Below are 17709 nucleotides of genomic sequence, written 5' to 3'. Positions count from 1 at the left end.
TAAACACTATTGATTCCCATGAGATTCAAAAGGCACAAAACCATTACTCATGGGTCAGCATCTTCTTCAGGTTGAATATGAGTCTGGGGTGAACCCATGCTGAAGCGCTCAAAGTTTAGGAAACTGGCGAACTAATGCAGCCATGCATCCCGCTGTAGCAACCAGTTACCAATTATGATATGGCAGACTTGCAGCACCGCTGAATGCCAGAGAACAAAAGTTTTCCCTGCCAGTGCCCAGAGGATGGTAGTGGATATCCAAAAGCACTAACTTAGGAGTGTCGGTAGAAAAAAAAAGATGCTGCTTAAAACAGCCCAATCCTAGTAACGATGTTGGCCTCGGCAGCTACTCCAGTCACACCCACTGATGTGTTTTACCCTGCACACTGGAGCCTGGCCACAGAGGAGCCGCATGCCCAAGCCCCAGTCAACAGGACGAAACACGTCAAGGGGCATGGCTAAAGTGTAGGCTGAAGCCAACACCGTTTCTAGGATTGGGCTGGTTTGAGCAGCGTCTATTTTCTTTCAACCAATTACTTAGTATGCACTTCCTGGCCTTTGAACTGTGGTCAGGTGGTTTGAAAGAGCCAGTACTAAGGTCCTTCTAAGCCAGGGTTCTCAGAAACCTTTTGTCATTGAGTAAAGGCTTATAATAAATAGGTAGAGCTGACAGAATGGTTACAGGGAGAGATAGCTACCATTTTATACATTGCTAAACAGTGCTCTATGCAGAGCTGTACACAGTGCTTGTATTGTGCTACATTACTGTGACTTGTAGTTTAGTATGTAGGCAGAACCTAATCCATGGACCTGAAGACTGATAGGAATCAGCGCCACTGAGCAATTTGAACACTGTTTATATATGATACTACATATGTTGTAGACTATACAGTTCTTCAGGTAGATAAAGTAATGTCTATAAGAAAGACAGGGTTATGATACACACTTGCAGATTGCAGGATGCCAGTGGAGCACTTTCCTTGGAGAGCTGGTGGTAACACAACAATCCTGCATTTCCGCAGCCTCTTTTGCTCTTTTCTGATGCTTCAGCACTGAAAAAGTATTCCACACAATGATTTTGCATCTGAAATGGTGGTTTCAGGGTAATAAATGCTCTGGGTCTCCTTGTTTGCAGCCTATTGCAGTATCCTGGTGCTCAAAAAATATTTGTGTCTATTGCCTCTCAGAAATAGTACACTCGAAAACTGCCTTGTCACTCCCTTTTACATTGCGACTTACTCTAGCTGCTTCCTGTATATACACTACTTCAAATGCACAATATTTGTTGGTATTATCACTCTAATTTGTATATCTAGGTAAAACCTGCCCTGTCTCCCTCTAAAATTGCGGCTTTCTAAAGCTGATAACATACAGTGCATTGACTGTACAATATTTTTGCCTGTTTTCTGTGAAATTATAGTCTCTAATAATTATTTCATAATAAAACCTACCTTGTCTCCCTGTTTGAAATTACAGACTGCTAAAGATGAATCTTCATTTGTTAAACCTACCCAACTAGGCCATGCTCAGATGTACCAAAGAAAGAACTTGTCGCCAGACCCAAGACTTCTGCATATATTGTGAAGACCAATGTCCTCAGTGTCTGGTAAATCCCTTGGCCTAAGATGCCTTGAGGGCTGTACATTTCTGCAGATTTATCCATCTCTGTGCCAGAGGTTGGCCAATTCCAGTTCCAGTCTTTTCTGACACAGGGGTCGCAGCTAATGTCATTTGGGAACCCCAAGCCCTAGATCTGAGGCTTGTCTTGGAACCCGTGTGCACACCTCTTTCCATGTTGGCCTTCTACAGATTCTCTGATGTCTTTGCTAAGCTTGCTGCTGACACCATGGGGTTTATTTACTAAAGCTGGAGAGTCCAAAATCAGACTCCCTTCTGCATAGAAACCAATCAGCTTCCAGGTTTCATTGCCAAAGCTTCATTGAACAAGCTGAGGTTAGAAGCTGATTGGTTTCTATGCAGAAGGGAGTCTGATTTTGGACTCTCCAGCTTTAGTAAATAAACCCCCATGTGACCTCACCATTCCTTTGGCTGTGACATTGATGTAATGCCTGTGTCTACTCACTGTAGAACCTACCAACTATCAGTTCTCAAAATGTGTGCCATGTCACAAAATTAAAAAAAAAAACAAAAACAAAAAAACCCTTATCTGGAAATTCAACTCACCAAATGAAGCAGGCCTTTTCTTAGTTGGGAAAAAAATGGAACCCTAAGACTTTGCATAGACTACCAAGGCCCACAATCTGGTCCAAATAAAGGTAGATGAGAAATGGAATTAGGAATGGAAGAACACCCTAAATATTTGAGATGAGCATTATGAATATTACACAATGCTTTTTGGGTTATGAATGCCCTTTCTTCCAACACCTAGGGAATGATGTCTTTGGAGACCTCCTCTATGTGTATGTGGATGTGTATCTTGACAATATTGTCTACTCCTTAAGCCTCTATGAACATTGCCAGCACATATGGATGTTATTACAATGCTTGCGGCAAATCAGGCTCTACATCAAGGCAGAGAAATGTCTTTTCATGCAGCAAGAAGTACCATTCCTCCGGCAGAACAAGGACGGCCTTTAAACAGATTTTGACAAGGTGTCAGCCATTGCAAATTGACTACATTCCCAGGAGTCCAAAGGCAACACAATAAGTCCTACAGTTCACAAACTTTTTAGGTCTTAGGGAACATGCACACAAGTGCATAAACATGCATTGCTTTCAGATCTGTAACCAAAAATGTTAACATTTGCATCTGAGTACATGTGTTTTATACGCTTATGAATGTACAAATGCATAAAAAAGCATATTTACATCTACACAGAGATACAAAAGGTGCATTCTGGCATTCAGAAAAAGCATGAGGATATAGAACTACAACATATGCATTTAAAAAAATGTATCTAAAGGCAAGCATTTAACTGATCATTTATGTAGAATCTTCTGTTCCGGAAAAACCCTGCCTATATGATTAGTAATATTCTTACATGTGTGCATGTAAACTTATCATCAGTTTACCAGGAGTTTCTCCATAATGACCCATATTATGACTTCTCACATTTAAACTCAAAAGGAACACTTTGTCACCGCTCAAGATTCTAATTGCTCTCCTGAACTACCGAAGCTATTTGCTCCATCGTTACACCCCTAGTGCCTGCAGCACCCTTAGCCAAGCTCTACTGCTGCACCTCTGCTACATCCACAGTCTCTGCTGCACCTCAACTATAGCCACAGTCTCTATTGCACTTCCACTGCTCCCACAGCCTCAGCTCAGTTGCTCCTGCAGCTTAGGTAGCACCTCTGTGACACCCACAGTCTCTTTTGCATCTCAGCTGCACCCAAAGCCTTTGCTGCATCCACAGTCTACTGCATCCCTGCTGCACCCACAGCTCTGCCGTCTGCTGCACCTGCAGCCTCTGATGCATTCACATTTTGAGCCTCCATTGCACCATCCCTGCACCCACAGCCCCTGCTGCATTATTTGCACCTGCAGCCTCACTTGTGCTTTCAGGTGCTCAGTACATTTTGCTTCTCTCATGCTCCAGTTCCTGGTTACACATCACCTACTCTCTCCTAATGAATACCTTTTGAGTGGTGGCCTGGGTGAAACCAGGAACTATGCACAAACCCCTGAAAGGGGGCCCCTGGTAAAACACCACTCAACCTACACAGCTACAGCTTAAATTCCACTTTCACAGAAAGTTGCACAGAAGAGCATAGCCCATATCTCAGAATTCTTGATAAAACCCACCTCATCTCTCCTTATGCAATTGCGGCCTAATAATGCTACTTTTGCATCAACTGTACAGTATTTCTGGCTATTTGTGAAATTAAAGGCTCCAATTTTTATTTCTTTATAAAGCCTGCCTCCTCTCTGGAATGTGGAGTTGTGACTTTGAGGTGTTTTTGTGCACTCATTTTTGACCTTTTATTAAACTTTTAAAGCAATACAGTGGGCTACTGCACAAAAAAGGAAGTTCACAAACTGTGCTATGAAATTGTTTTCCATTGGCTTTAGCAATATTATTTCAGAGCAGCCTTTCCTTTAGATCCATGGGTCAATTCAGACCTACTACTGCTGTATTAAAAGTGGAAGATAAGGCAAACTCTAACTAATCTTAAAAAGGTTTCCCTCCCCCCTCCTCCTACCTATTCTGCATACCCTGTATAAAAAAAAAAATCAGTGTATTTTCCTTTTCTTAATCCAGTCTGGTGTGGTCAAGGGAATCATGATCTCTGGCTCCCCTGTGTAAGGGAGCGTTCGACAACAGCTGTGAATTCCTGGAGCTGTGATGTCACCCACTGGCCCCCATGCCCTATCTGTTGTTGTCACTCTCTCCTCCCCTTAGTTATTATTTTTGAAAGTGCCCAGAATCTATATTCAAGATCTTCCTCAATAGACTTCAATGGGGTTCTGATTTTTACAATTTACAAAGGGTTTGCAAACTCCTTGTGATTTGAACCTAGACACATCACTCATCCTTAGTCAAAACCTGGTTAATATAGAATTGACTTGCCAAACATGAACTAACAATAATTTGACGTCATATTTTCAGTGTGAAAAAACTACACAAGTTCTTCTGACAAAGTTTTGCTTTGTTCAAACATTTTATTAAGTATCGAACATGCCATTTCATACAAAACAGTCACCGGGAAATATCACAAAAGATTCTATGCACAGAGATTTGTGTAAAAATGCACAATGACAATGTAGACCCGGATTTATGTCCCTCAACAAGGGATTAGTATTTAGAATCCAATATTAATCCGAGGGGTGGAGGAACAGATAATAGTGGAAACGCAGTGGAAATAAAACATGCAAAATAGCTGGCATTTGAGTTGCCCACCCCAGCCATAGCTCAGGGAGAAGGGAGGTGGTTCTGGGGACTGTACTGGACAGTAAGCCCAAGGGTGCTAGATTATGACAAAGGAGAGTTAAGGCTCCAAGAGGGACCTGTCAAAGTCAGGAGGTAAGTATTTGTCTATCCAAGGCTACCAGACTTTTGTATATCGACATACCCGGTCCTGTGCGTAGCCTCGAACTTTGTATGTACCATCACCCAAGTAACTCTATTTTTGGTAGCAATTGTAAAAAGTTTTGACCTCTTCCAAGATCTAGCAGTGGTCTGCTTCACAGTTTTTGTGACGTAAAAAAGGAGACAAGATTGGTTGTTCTCCTGGCAGTTTTAACCGATGCAATCTATCTAAAAATGACTGATAAAAGACAGTTACTGTATATAGATATTCCTTAAGAAGAATTGATTGGAAGTGGTTGAGCAGTTTGAGCAATATCTTTTGGAGTAACCCTAAATCTGAAGCTGATGTTTTTTATCTTCTGGAGCAAGCCAGACTGAATCTTAACTGCTGGAGATACTCCAGAGGAGGACCAGGCATCTAATACAAGCAGATCCTTAGGAAAGACAATTTATATTGCTGATACAAGCCTGGTGGAAAGAATAAGGAGCACAGGAGGCAAAGGATACTGGGAGCGGTACTGCTGATATTCTAATTTAGTAGATGAACTGAATCAGCACAAAAAAGGAGAACTCAGTTGCAGGAATACTGTACAACCATTCATTTATCACTTCAAGCTCATGTGTCAAAGTGTAAAGATTAAAGCTCAGGTGTGTCTCTACATCATATAAACATGCAGGCCCGCCCTTGTACACTTATTATGCAATAGGATTAATTAGAACTTAGTCATTAAAATCATGTTCCAGTTCAGGTTATGCCAGTGCTTGTGGATAATTCCCTAAACTTAAAATGTATTGTCCTTTACAGTAGCATTATGTTACAATATACAGTATATATCAAAGCATAATTTAAGTGTATGTTTCATATAGAGTAAGGAAAAAGTTGAGCCCCTGTAATGTTTTTATTCCTGTCTATATCCTGTTTAAAACAACCAAACATAAATTATGCACAATTAAAGTACATATGTCCTATTTGCCTAGGTGACCATTGCTGCTGAGACAGAAAATTATAGGAAAGCCACAATCTTAGAATTGTCACCAAAACAGGAGGTGAAAAGAGAGAATGTTCACCCTCACTTTGTATAGCTTTCATTTCACTTCCTATTAGGTTGCTGGGAAAGGATTTAAATGGAAATGTCCCCAATAAGACACAGACAGCCAAAAATTAACTTACCCCATATCTTGCTTAATTTAATTAAGAGGCATATCCAGGGATTGTTGGTACTTTCTTAAAATTCCTATTTGTGCTCTATCGCCTGACTAATTTTATACTGCCTCAATGGTGTTACTTAAGCTTGTGTAACCTCATCCCCGTTTTTCCGTATCCCTGGCTTATACCTAACATGTTAAATAAAGAATTATAAAAAGAATAATTCACATGAGTTTTACCCCTTCCCTACTGTATCCAAAATTAAAAAAATGAAAAAAACTTTGCCTTAACATAAATGAAACATAACTAACAGCAAAGAGTATTGCTATATGAAAAATGAGAAGTTTATTTTCTCTTCAATTATTTTATTAGGTTTTAAAAGAGTAACAATAGAAATAAGGAGGAACCTCCCCCATACAGAGTATAGGAGCACAACAGTGTTAACATTTGGTCTAGGCTTTTTACATACAGACATCCATTTCATCCACAAATTATTACTAATATTAAAAGGACCCTCCTGAGAAAAATAGTTGTGTTAGTGGTTGTGGGACTGAATCTATAGCACGTCCGTATAGACGTAGTGCTGTGAGTGCTTGTTCCTGATATTGTTAGGGAAATTGTACTGAGGAAGAGGTGAAAATGGAAGAAAGATGGATTCTGGATGCAGAAAAAGGGAAAGTTTGAGAAGGATGGGGTGACGGCTGGAGGTCATGGTACAACTAAACTGATTTAATGGACATTTATCAGAGGTTGAGGAAAAAATGATCAAAGTTTGAGGGAAAGGAAATTGTCCACCCCACCAAACACTTTGAATTTAGCCAATTTGGCTGTAATTTTGTCATTCAGTAGAGTCCAATATACTCTGAACCTGATATCTTGTGAAAAAAGGGTTGGGGGTAGGTATGCCTCATTTAGTGTTTTCCATGGCCATAGAAATGGCTGATACTATTTTATTAACATGCACAAATCTGGAATATTGCTGCACTTCTTGGTATCTTAATTGCATGAGGATTCAGTAAATGCAGAATTTAGTACGAAATGTGTCACCTTTTTTACTTGTGATATTTTATTGCTTCAATAAAGATAGCAGCAGCAATGTACTGCGGACGGGCAACTGCTGTAGGCAAAGCAACGTTCCCCTATGTTGCTGCCTACTTCTGGGTTTCGGGTGTGCATGTGCTCACCTCCCCGCCGGCACCTGCTGTGATTGTACACAGTGGGAGCCTGTCAGCAAGTCCTGGCTAATGATTCACGGCTGAGACCTGCTGACAATCAACACAGAGCTCTGTACAGAGAGAACCATCTCTCTTTTTCTCATCTCTGCAAGGCAGGGATGAAAAAACTTGGAGGTCCATTAGTAAAAGCAACACACTTTGTACACATTACACATAGGCACACATTTAACACCTTGATCATGCTAAATGTTAACCCCTTCCTACCCAGTGTCATTAGTATAGTGACAGTGTATAATATTAACACTGTATTAACGCAACTGGAGATGTCAGTGGCAGTTAGTCAGTTCCACCCAGCATCAGGTAATGTAAGATTGTCCACCGCACTATCACAGTCCCATTATAAGTCACTGATCACCTCCATTAGTAGTATGAAAAAAAAATTCCTGTATATATCCTATAGTTTGTAGGTCCTATAACTTTTGCGCAAACCAATAAATATATACTTATTGGGATTTTTTTTGATCAAGGACGTGTGACAGAATACATTTTGGCAAAAATGTATGAAGAAATGTGATTTTTTTTATTGGATATGTTTAATAGCAGAAAGTAAAAAATATTGCTTTTTTTCAAAACTTTTGGTCTTTTTTTGCATATATTACAAAAAATAAAATAAAAAACAGTGGTGTTCAAATGCCACCAAAAGAAAGCTCTATGTGTGTGAAAAAAACTATATAAATTTTGTTTGGGTACAGTGTTGCATGACCTCACAATCATCAGTTAAAGTAATGTAGTGCTAAATAGAAAAAATGGCCTAGTCATGAAGAAGGTAAGATCTTTCAGAGCGCAAGCTCTCTGACTATCAGCATGCTTCTTACCAGCACATGAAATGACTCGCTCGTTTTGTTGCTAATGCCTCTACAACTTCAGCTCTATTATACAGGGGCGTAGGTTGATATCAGGCCAAATTTAGGAACTTACACTGCTTGCTTTAAATAAAACATTTTTAATGATGCTATATTGATTTTTCTTTACTATGTCTTTTATATCTGCCCAGATTTCAGCAAATAATTTATTTCATGAGGAATGGTGACAGACTTTGAATACGTTTTTTGTAGCTAAGCTTTGTAGCAGAGCTCAGCACAGTCTGAATAACTGTTGTGTAACTGAGAGATGGGTTGATCAAATATGGAGAGGAACTAATACTGTATGAAGCAGGACATGAGCACCAACGGTTGGGGCCTTAGTTGTGCAGGTTAGAACATCTAAAGGCAATTTATTTTGATTAAATAGAACATAATAGATGTATGGTTGCTGCCCCCATTGACTTGCCTGTAAGGCTCTATGCACACTGGGCACTTTAATAACGCTGCTAGCGATAGCTGTGTAAAGTCACGTTAAAAATGCAAGTTTTTCAGTGTTTTTGCATTAGAGTTTAGCCACGTCCAAAAACACTGGTTTGCCGCGTTTTTCTGCGTTTTTTAGCGTTAGAGCATTTTTACAGCTAAAAAACTCTTCTAGAAACCCACTAGTTCTGGGGGTTTTTTTCAGCCAAAAAAAGCCCCTGCCGAAAAACGCTGATTACAGCCTATGTGTGCATGGTCACATAGGATAACATGCTGGGGAGTCTAATGGCTGTAGAAAAAAATTCAAAAAGCCAAAAGCTGTAAAAACATCTAGTGCGCATGAGGACTAAAGGTATAAGATCCATGGGTGTCATCCTTTCCCTTCCCTTGTGAGTCACAGACCTAGAACAAGCATATCATTCCTGGGGCTGCAACATGGGTAGATTTGTCACCGAAAACACCAGTGAGTGAACCATGTCCTTGTGCACAATACTGCATCCTCCTGCAACATTTGCCTGCAATTTGGCAAACTTATTATTGCAGTGTATACATGGTGAAAGATCACTTGTTTTTTTTTTCTTTTAGAGAGAAATGTGAAGAACCATTACCCAAACAATGTAACTTCTTTGTAAAATAATGATGAACATCAGAATTGCCCATTATTACAATGTAGCATTACATAGTCGTTACATTACTCCAGCTGAGTGTAGTGTCTGCAAATATCAGACCATATACTGTATATCCACCCTATGACAGTGTATCTTCCGCATTGCCTGCAGGGGATTTAAAGTGAAGTGACCCCGTGTCCTCTTCCCACATCAAATCACATGCAGAGGAATCTAAAAAACAACTTCTGCATATGATTGGATGAAACAAACATAGGATTACTTCAATTCCATTCACTTTAGTAAGCCAACCTCACAGCGTGAAGGCTTTTACATTTAAATTGTGTAAGGATAAATATCCAGCCATGAAGTGTTTAGGGAAATTGTTTAATGTTTACGTTTCTTTTTCATTATGCATCCACCAATAGGACATACAATTAGTTATCCTGGATAGCCAACTACAGCAAGGATCCTTTGTTCCTCCATGAACACATTCAGTGCAGCACACTCTGGCGTATAGAGAAAATAAGGTGTTTATTTGATGTGCACATACAAAATACTGTCCATATAAAAAATATCAAAAGGAAACCAAAGTTTATGAACAGTGAATGCACATTTTAAAGCTCAGCTCCATGTTCCATTTTTTATTCACGTAACCTTCTTAAAGTTTGCTGAATCTAATAGCTGCCACTAAACTTCATAGTTGAATGACACTTAGGGCTTTATTTATTAAAGCTGGAGAATGGAAATCAGACTCGCTTCTGAATAGAAACCAATCAGCTTCCAAGTTTTATTGCCAAAGCCTAATTGAACAAGCTGAGGTTAAAAGCTGATTGGTTTGTATGCAGACGTGAACCTGGTTTTGCACTCTCTAGCTTTAGTAAATAAACCCCTTAGCCTCACACAACCCAGAAGTGAGCACACAGGCATATTATAGTTCTACCTCTTGTAGTTCTCTGGACCACAGTCAGTACAGCCATTACCCAGTCTGGTACTACTGGTGGCATACACGTCGAAAGTTGTGAACGTGATTGTCAAGTAAGCAGAGGGATATCTAACAAAAAAACATTATGTGCAAGGAGCAGTAGAAAAAGGGTTTAGCTATTTTTATTTGTAGTGGGAATTTGTAAAGTTTGCTTGGAAGATTTTTTTTAAAATTTGTTTGCTGTTACATATTTTGAAGGATATAAAAACATATACATTCAAGGTATGCAAAGCCCATAAATATTCCAGGAGGTCTACAATCATTGGGTAAACTGCTCATATCCTTTCTCAGCAGCCTGGTGTTCCCTTCAGCTTTCCAATCCGTCTCTAGTTTTCAGACATTGATTGGTTATGGTAGGCATGACCCAGATCACTAAGCTCATCATTAATATTACGGTCAGGTCTTTCTTCTCTCTCCAACTACCAATGGCAGAGCTATTTTCATATCTCCAAATAAAGCAGTTTGTAGAGCACCATATTAGGTTCTGGGATTGGAAGCAGTAAAAAAAAAAAAGCTTGACACCCATAAAAGTGACTGCAAAAATGCCCTGTGTGCATGAAGTCTAAATTCTAGATGAAAGTGATCAAATGAGTTAAAAAATTCAAGCCAATTATGGAGAAATCAATTTATTTTAAAATGACCACTTTTAAATTGTTTACTCTTTTTTCAAAAATGATTCTCATTGAAGGAGATAAGACTGATGAAGGCACATGCCATTGGTGTGATGATTTCAATAATAGTTTGGGACATCCAAGTAATTAAAATGATTGTATCTAATAGTAGATCACGTGCACAATATTTATGTGTTCATGGCCAACAGTCATAAAATATTTAAAGCTATGTTTAGCTCCTTTGTGTTATTTTTATTATAATCAGTTTTAAAATGTAATCAAAGCCAATCCATTGATTTTTTCCCCTTTTTAAATTTTTTTTTTCAGACAATAGACCAATGTTTATCCCAAAAAGCTCTGCCTGGAATAGTAGATCTAAAACTATCTGTACATAGTAAGGCTGCTCATACACTATGTAATCTGATCATATGTTCTGCTTTAAATACCAATAGCTATGTAGTACAAGGGTCTGCCTGATTTGATATTAATTGAATTGATTAGGTTTGTCCTATTCAGGGGCGGACTGACCATTTGGAAACTCGGGCACTGCCCGAGGGCCCGGGGTCAGTAGGGGGCCCCATGAGATGCCCCTAGTACCTTTTTCATAGGCTTTTTCGAGTTTGGGCAAGGACACAGGGGCCCAATGATCCCCTATTGCCTGGGGCCCCACGAGTTGTCAGTCCGCCCCTGGTCCTATTATTACAAACTTTTGGCAAACCTACAGGAGATTGTACAGAAATTGTACAATTGGTTTGCATGGTATATGGCTTGGAATTAGATCTATCATGTAGACAAAATCTACCCACTATTATGCAGTGTGAAGGTTTCTCTGATTGGATATGATTTGAATGCATTGATTAGGTAAATCCTTACATCACATACACTACATAGCCAAAGATTGTGGCCACCACTTCTATATTTTTTAGTAGCAGAGTTTCTAGGAAGGGTACCGTTAATGTTAGAGCATAGAAAGACAACTGTGCACTTCCAGTCTAGTGGCAACAGTTTGGGAACGGGTCTTGTCTGTTTCAGCAGGACTTTTCCCTCTGTACACAAAACCAGATCCATAAAGTCACAAGCTCACCTTTTATAACATGTTACATGTTACACCCATATTTAGGGTGTAACAAGTAAAATTTCATAAATAGCCCGCCCCCACCCCTTTCCCCTGCTTTGACTGCTAGCTTGTCTGACTGCACCACTTATTCACAGTAGTCTGTAAATGAGAAACTACAAGTCCCAACAGCCTTAGTGGCTGTCGGCTTGTAGTTTTCCTGTCAGTATATGTGCTTGCCCATACATCCTGTATGGGCAAGCAGATATTCTGACAGGTCTGCAGTAGACGTGCATGGCACCAGCTATCTGCTGATCACTGATGCAATGGTTTACAGGCTCCTGCAACAAAAATGTGCAATTATTATTTGTTAGCAAAAGTTGAACTTATCCTTTAACACATTTGGTGTAAAGGAACTTGGGCAGCTTGTCCAGAGCCCTGACCTGAGCGCTACTGAAAACCTTTGGGACATATTGGAATGTGAAATGTGAACGGGATCTCCTTATTCAACATGAGAATTTGACCTCACAAATGCTCTTTTGGCTAAATGGGCACAATGGGCTAAATGGGCACAAATTCTAACAGATACTTCTAAATCTTGTGGAAAACCTTCCAAGAAGAGTGGGGCTTTTAAGCACAAAAGGGGGCATATCCATATTAATTACATGATTTTGGAATCCAACAGGTGTCTACAAACGTTTGCCAATAGAATATAGTTGTTGGTAAAATGTGTTGAGCCTGGTACACACATTCAGTTTTGCCTTTGTGTTTTGAGAGGGGACACCCCCTTCCCTGTCAAAAAAAGGCTAAGGAGCATCATCTGATCTGTGAGTGCTGATTAGTGTGCTCTGGCAGGGATTGCCAGAACATACTAATCAGTACTCGCATATCAGATGATGCTCCTTAGACTTTTGTAACAGTTTTTTTTAATAAAATACTTTTATTCTGTATTGCTGATTTCTATTCTGAATTCCAGATTTATTAGTGGGACATGATGTTAGAAAAGTGCTTTTATGGATAGCAATAGGGTAGAAATGATTCACAGAAGTTAGGAACTAGCAGTAAAGCTGGCTATATCTGTTAAAATCTGAATGTACAATCTTTGTCCAGCCATACCTAGATACAGACATAGTGTGGGCAGTCAATGAAAGCCCATCTATACCCATCCTATAGCTGCCAAACAAATTTAAAATACTTGTAAAATTCCCTAAAATTAGATTTTTTTAATGCATTGACTGCCTGGATCCACAGGTCACTTGCAAGTTCATATTTCTAGGTATTTTAAAATTCATAGTTGCATCCAGTAACTGTAAGTATATTTTTAAAAGGAAAACCAAATTAAAGTAGACATATACAGATTTAGGACAAGTAGACACTTGAACAGATACAGTATACCTAATTTTACTAATATTCACACCAAATTTTTATTACTTTTTGTGGTGTTTAGTAAGTTAGGATAAAGAGCAAATTGTGAATTCTGAATGTTAATGTTATAGCTTTGAACTAGTGATAAGCATTTTTATAAAAAAAAAAGCAGTGACAACAGGATTTCATTTTTATCATGTCTAATTTGTTTATTATACTATGGGTTTTATCATTGAAGCTTTTCTTTTATTAATAAATCAGCCATTTTAATAATGTAAAAAGTAAACTGAATGGGAAAGAGTATGGGAAAATGAAAGTGTAGAGGAAGCTAAATTGTAAAAGTGCAGTGAAGATTATTTTGGTGAAAACACTGACCAATACAAAAGCAAACCACAGATAAATAAAAGGGCTAACGTACAATAAAATAAAATGGAAATGATGTATTTCAAGACTATACCTTGCTATAAGGTTTTAAAGATTGTGACCCCCCCATGCTCAGCAATTACATGTATATTAGCCTCTGCTTGCATGGACACACACACACACACACACACACACACACAACAGGTGGTACATCTGCATGCATTTATTTTTTTGGTCTCTGAATTGTTTTTTTTTTTAACTATTTACCTTATCTGTCTGCAAGCTCACTGGGATGCCATATCTACAGTAGGTTACAAAGTGCTCACAGTTGTTCCACAGCAGGCTGTAGGATGTGGTCCCCACCAGTTTCTCAGCCCTTTGGGCCACTTCTTCACCAGAAAGAGGTTTGTTGCTGATGCTCTGATCCATGTGATTAATAATAATATCTCCACCATAGGCAAAGTCCTGTACGATGTCCACTCTGACACTTGCCACTTTAGCTAGCACCCCTGCAATCAGCCTCTTGTTGGTTACCACCTTCTTGACAGAAGCTTTGTTGTGCGATATTACTGGAAGAATATCAGGTATCAAATGTGCAACTCGGTTGTCTCCAAGATAGATTCCAAAATGAACAAAAAGCGTTCTCGGAACTTCCAGAAGGTCACCCCTCGCGAACAAGGAAGTCTCATATTTGTTGCCATTTCTATCAGTTACTGAGGTACAATTGGATTTTAGCTTTATAAAAATAAATATCTTGTCTAAAAGAAATGACAAAACAGACAACATTGGATTTTTCATCTTCAGTAGGTCTTTGCTGGGTTACTTGTGGTTTTAATGAACTCACATTCTTAGCAAATCCTGTATTTCATCTTGGTATGTGGGTTGGGACCTGTGCTTTAATTTGCTAAGAAGGATTGGTTTAAATTGTAGGCAGCTCTCAAGACAAGTTTGACACTCACTCTGTACACTTAAAAAGGAAGAAAATTGTACCTGTGCAAACACTATTAGCATATCATTAACTCTTCAAACAATAATGTAACAGGTCAAAGAAACAGTATACATCCTATATTTATTAGTCATCCTGAAATGCTGCTAAACCAGTAGGTAAATTCCAAAGCCCAACTTGCATCTTTCCAAAGTAAGAGTAAACAGTAGCTGGCCTGTAGCAAGAAACAACAAAAGTAGCATTCATTTTGTTCTGTATAAAAACACATAATAAACATAAGCATACCCATTTCAGATTCAGAGTGTAGATAAAGATGACAGTGTAGATTTTACTGCTATGGCATAATTACATCGTTAGTTCTCATTTTCACTTCATACCAATATTAAATAATTACCAAAAAAATAGTTAAGAGCAAAAAGATCATACCTCTTTAAAATGTTGGCCAACATAAAATTTAATTTATTAGTCAAGTAAAAAAAAATGTTTTAATGCAAACCGAGATTTTGAAATGAAACAGCACATTCATGAAAACACTGAAACAGATTCCATACTGGACTAAAGTCTGTTAAGATCCTTTTGAGCAGGCATATACTATTATTTTAGAAAATACAAATCAGTCTATTAAATAAATGACAAAATATTACCCCAGGGATGACTGTTTACCACTTTCTTTCTCTCCGTTTGCATTGATGTAGTTAGAAAATAAAATGTTTTGCATTGCACTGGTTGTACTTTGGATGATACAATAATAATCGTGTCAGGTGTCATTGCATTATGATAGAGCTATCACACAGAAGATCTGAGATATGATACTACTTGGTTGGTAACCCACGTATTTAACCCTGTGCTCCTTTGGATCTCTGCTTTTGTAGCCTTTAAGTAAAATAAATTCAGATATAATGTAAATGTCTGCAGTGCAATTTAAAAACATTTGTTGATACAAAGGACATGTTTTCTAACAACTGTGTTTTCACATATTGGTAAATCTAAATGACACAAGGAAAGCCATCATGTAGTACTGTTGCCCAGAAATATCAGAAAAACCGGAAAGACAGAAAAGGAATTGGCTTGAATCATCAATGACAACCTAGCATTTACTCATATAGTAATTACATGGAGTGCTGTTAAAAACTTTCAAAAGTAAGCTGAAAGCAGAATTCTATGGACATGGGTCAGTTCAGTTATCTCCTGGCTTGTTTAATGTTTAGGAGATGGACGTACTGGCTTTACCCTTTCGGTGTTGCCATGTAATTTTTCAATTAAAGCTGAGCTCCAGGCTCACCCCAAAAAATTAAAAGTCAGCACCTACAAATCCTGTAGCTGCTGATTTTTAATTTAGGGACACTTACCTGTCCAAGGATCCAGCGATGCCCTCGCCCATGCTGATTCTTCAGTTGCCTTTAGGTTCAAGGGCAGGCATCTACAGTAAGGGAACCTGGCAGTGAAGTCTTGTTTCCTATTGCGCATGCGTGAAGCAAGCTGCGCTTTGTGAATGGTTTTGCAGTCTTCCGGGACCTGTGAAGTGTCCTAGAAGGCTGGGGGGAAGGAGTGGGGACGAACATATGGCTCAGATAGCCACAGCGCATCTGATTGGAAGTGGAAGCGAGTACCTGTCACAACCAGGAACCCGCCCTCCCCCCCCCCCCCAAAAAAAAAGTGCCAAATGTGGTCGTGGAGGATACAAACAAACAGAACTTCCCCTTTTGGGTAAAGCCTACTGTATACTGCTACAGGGCACCACGGGTGCGCAACACCACGTATATATACGTGATATTGAAATTCCAGGTAGGGGGTGCGCAGGTCCCGGCTGGTGATCGCTCACCGGTTCCCAGTGATTGCCAAGCATCTCCGACGGTGAGGGGGGGGGGAGAACTGTTTGTAAACAAAACCGTTCTCCTCCCTGTCAGCTCATGCACACTGCTTTGCATGGCTCTGCACAGCACAACCGTGCAAAGCAGTGTGATTACAGTGAAGCACTAACACACAGCCCCAAGTAAAACAGCACACAGTTAACCCTTTTATCACCCCAGATGTTAACCCCTTCCTGCCCAGAGCCATTAGTACAGTTTCAGTGCTTTTTATTAGCACTGACTACTGTATTGGTGTCACTGGGGATGTCAGTGACACCAAGTCAGTTCCCCCCATTGTCAGAATGCCCGCCACCGTCCCGCTATAATTTGCTGATCGCCGCCATTACTAGTAAAAATAAAATTGAAAAAAATACCAGTATACTGTATATACAGCCATTTGTAAATGCTATAAGTTTCACGTAAACCAATTCATTTACACGTATTGGGATTTTTTTTAGCAAACACATGTAGCAGAATACATTGTGGTCTAAATTTATGACAAAATTAGATTTTTTATATTTTTTTCCAGGACATGTTTAATAGCAAAAAGTCACAAATATTGTTTTTTTTCCTCAAAATTGTCGGTCTTTTTTTTATAGCGCCAAAAAAATAACAAATGCACAGGCAATCAAATACCACAGAAAAAAGATCAATTTGTGGCAAAAAAAGGACATAAATTTAATTTTGGTTCAGTGTTGCATGACCGCACAATTGTCAGTTAAAGTAATGCAGTGCCGTAACGCAAAAGGTGGCCTGGTCAGGAAGGGGGGAAAGTGGCTAAACTGAGCATGGATTTACTCTATTTAAGCAACACATCTGCATCTTAAAAAGGCTTTAATATGATAAAATGTATCCTTACAGCTGCCAAGCAGCACTTGAACAATACTGAGTTCCACTATATGATTAAATATAGCAGCTGAAAAGTCTACAATGGTTATACTACCAATATCTTTCCAGGAGCAATGTAAAGAAAAGATAACGAGGCTTCAAGGCACGCATCGAGCGACAGTTTATTTGTAAAGTAAATTTGGCTCCAATTGTTTCATAACAAAAAAATGCCTTTTTGGGTAGCATGCCATACCTCTTTTACTCATCTATCAATCATTTCATGGGCCAGCTGTCTACATAACTGAGTCACCTGCTGATTCCTAATGACAACTGGGCCTGAAACCTTCATTCTGATGTTTCTTCTATAAATGACTTGTTATTTAAAACTACAAGAGGAAAACTGCTCAATCTTCTCTGATAACCCAGCTAATTGGAGAGAAAAACATT

General features: G+C 39.1%; 1 protein-coding gene across 1 annotated transcript in view; it reads right to left on the bottom strand.

Moving 5' to 3' along the window:
• Window positions 1-14436, bottom strand: part of LOC149468264 (lecithin retinol acyltransferase-like) — a 28772-nt gene extending 14336 nt beyond the window's left edge. Inside the window, exon 1 of the mRNA XM_089670514.1 lies at window positions 13906-14436. Coding sequence (XP_089526640.1) covers window positions 13906-14436 — 531 coding nt within the window. The remainder of the gene's footprint in view (window positions 1-13905) is intronic.
• Window positions 14437-17709: the final 3273 nt, after the last annotated feature.

The sequence above is a fragment of the Staurois parvus genome, unplaced genomic scaffold, assembly GCF_062004578.1.
Source record: "Staurois parvus isolate SC_StPar_1 unplaced genomic scaffold, SC_StPar_1.0 ptg000090l, whole genome shotgun sequence".
Classification (NCBI taxonomy): domain Eukaryota; kingdom Metazoa; phylum Chordata; class Amphibia; order Anura; family Ranidae; genus Staurois; species Staurois parvus.
The sequence above is the reverse complement of the archived record's forward strand: the minus strand, read 5'-3'. Positions and strand labels throughout refer to the sequence as shown.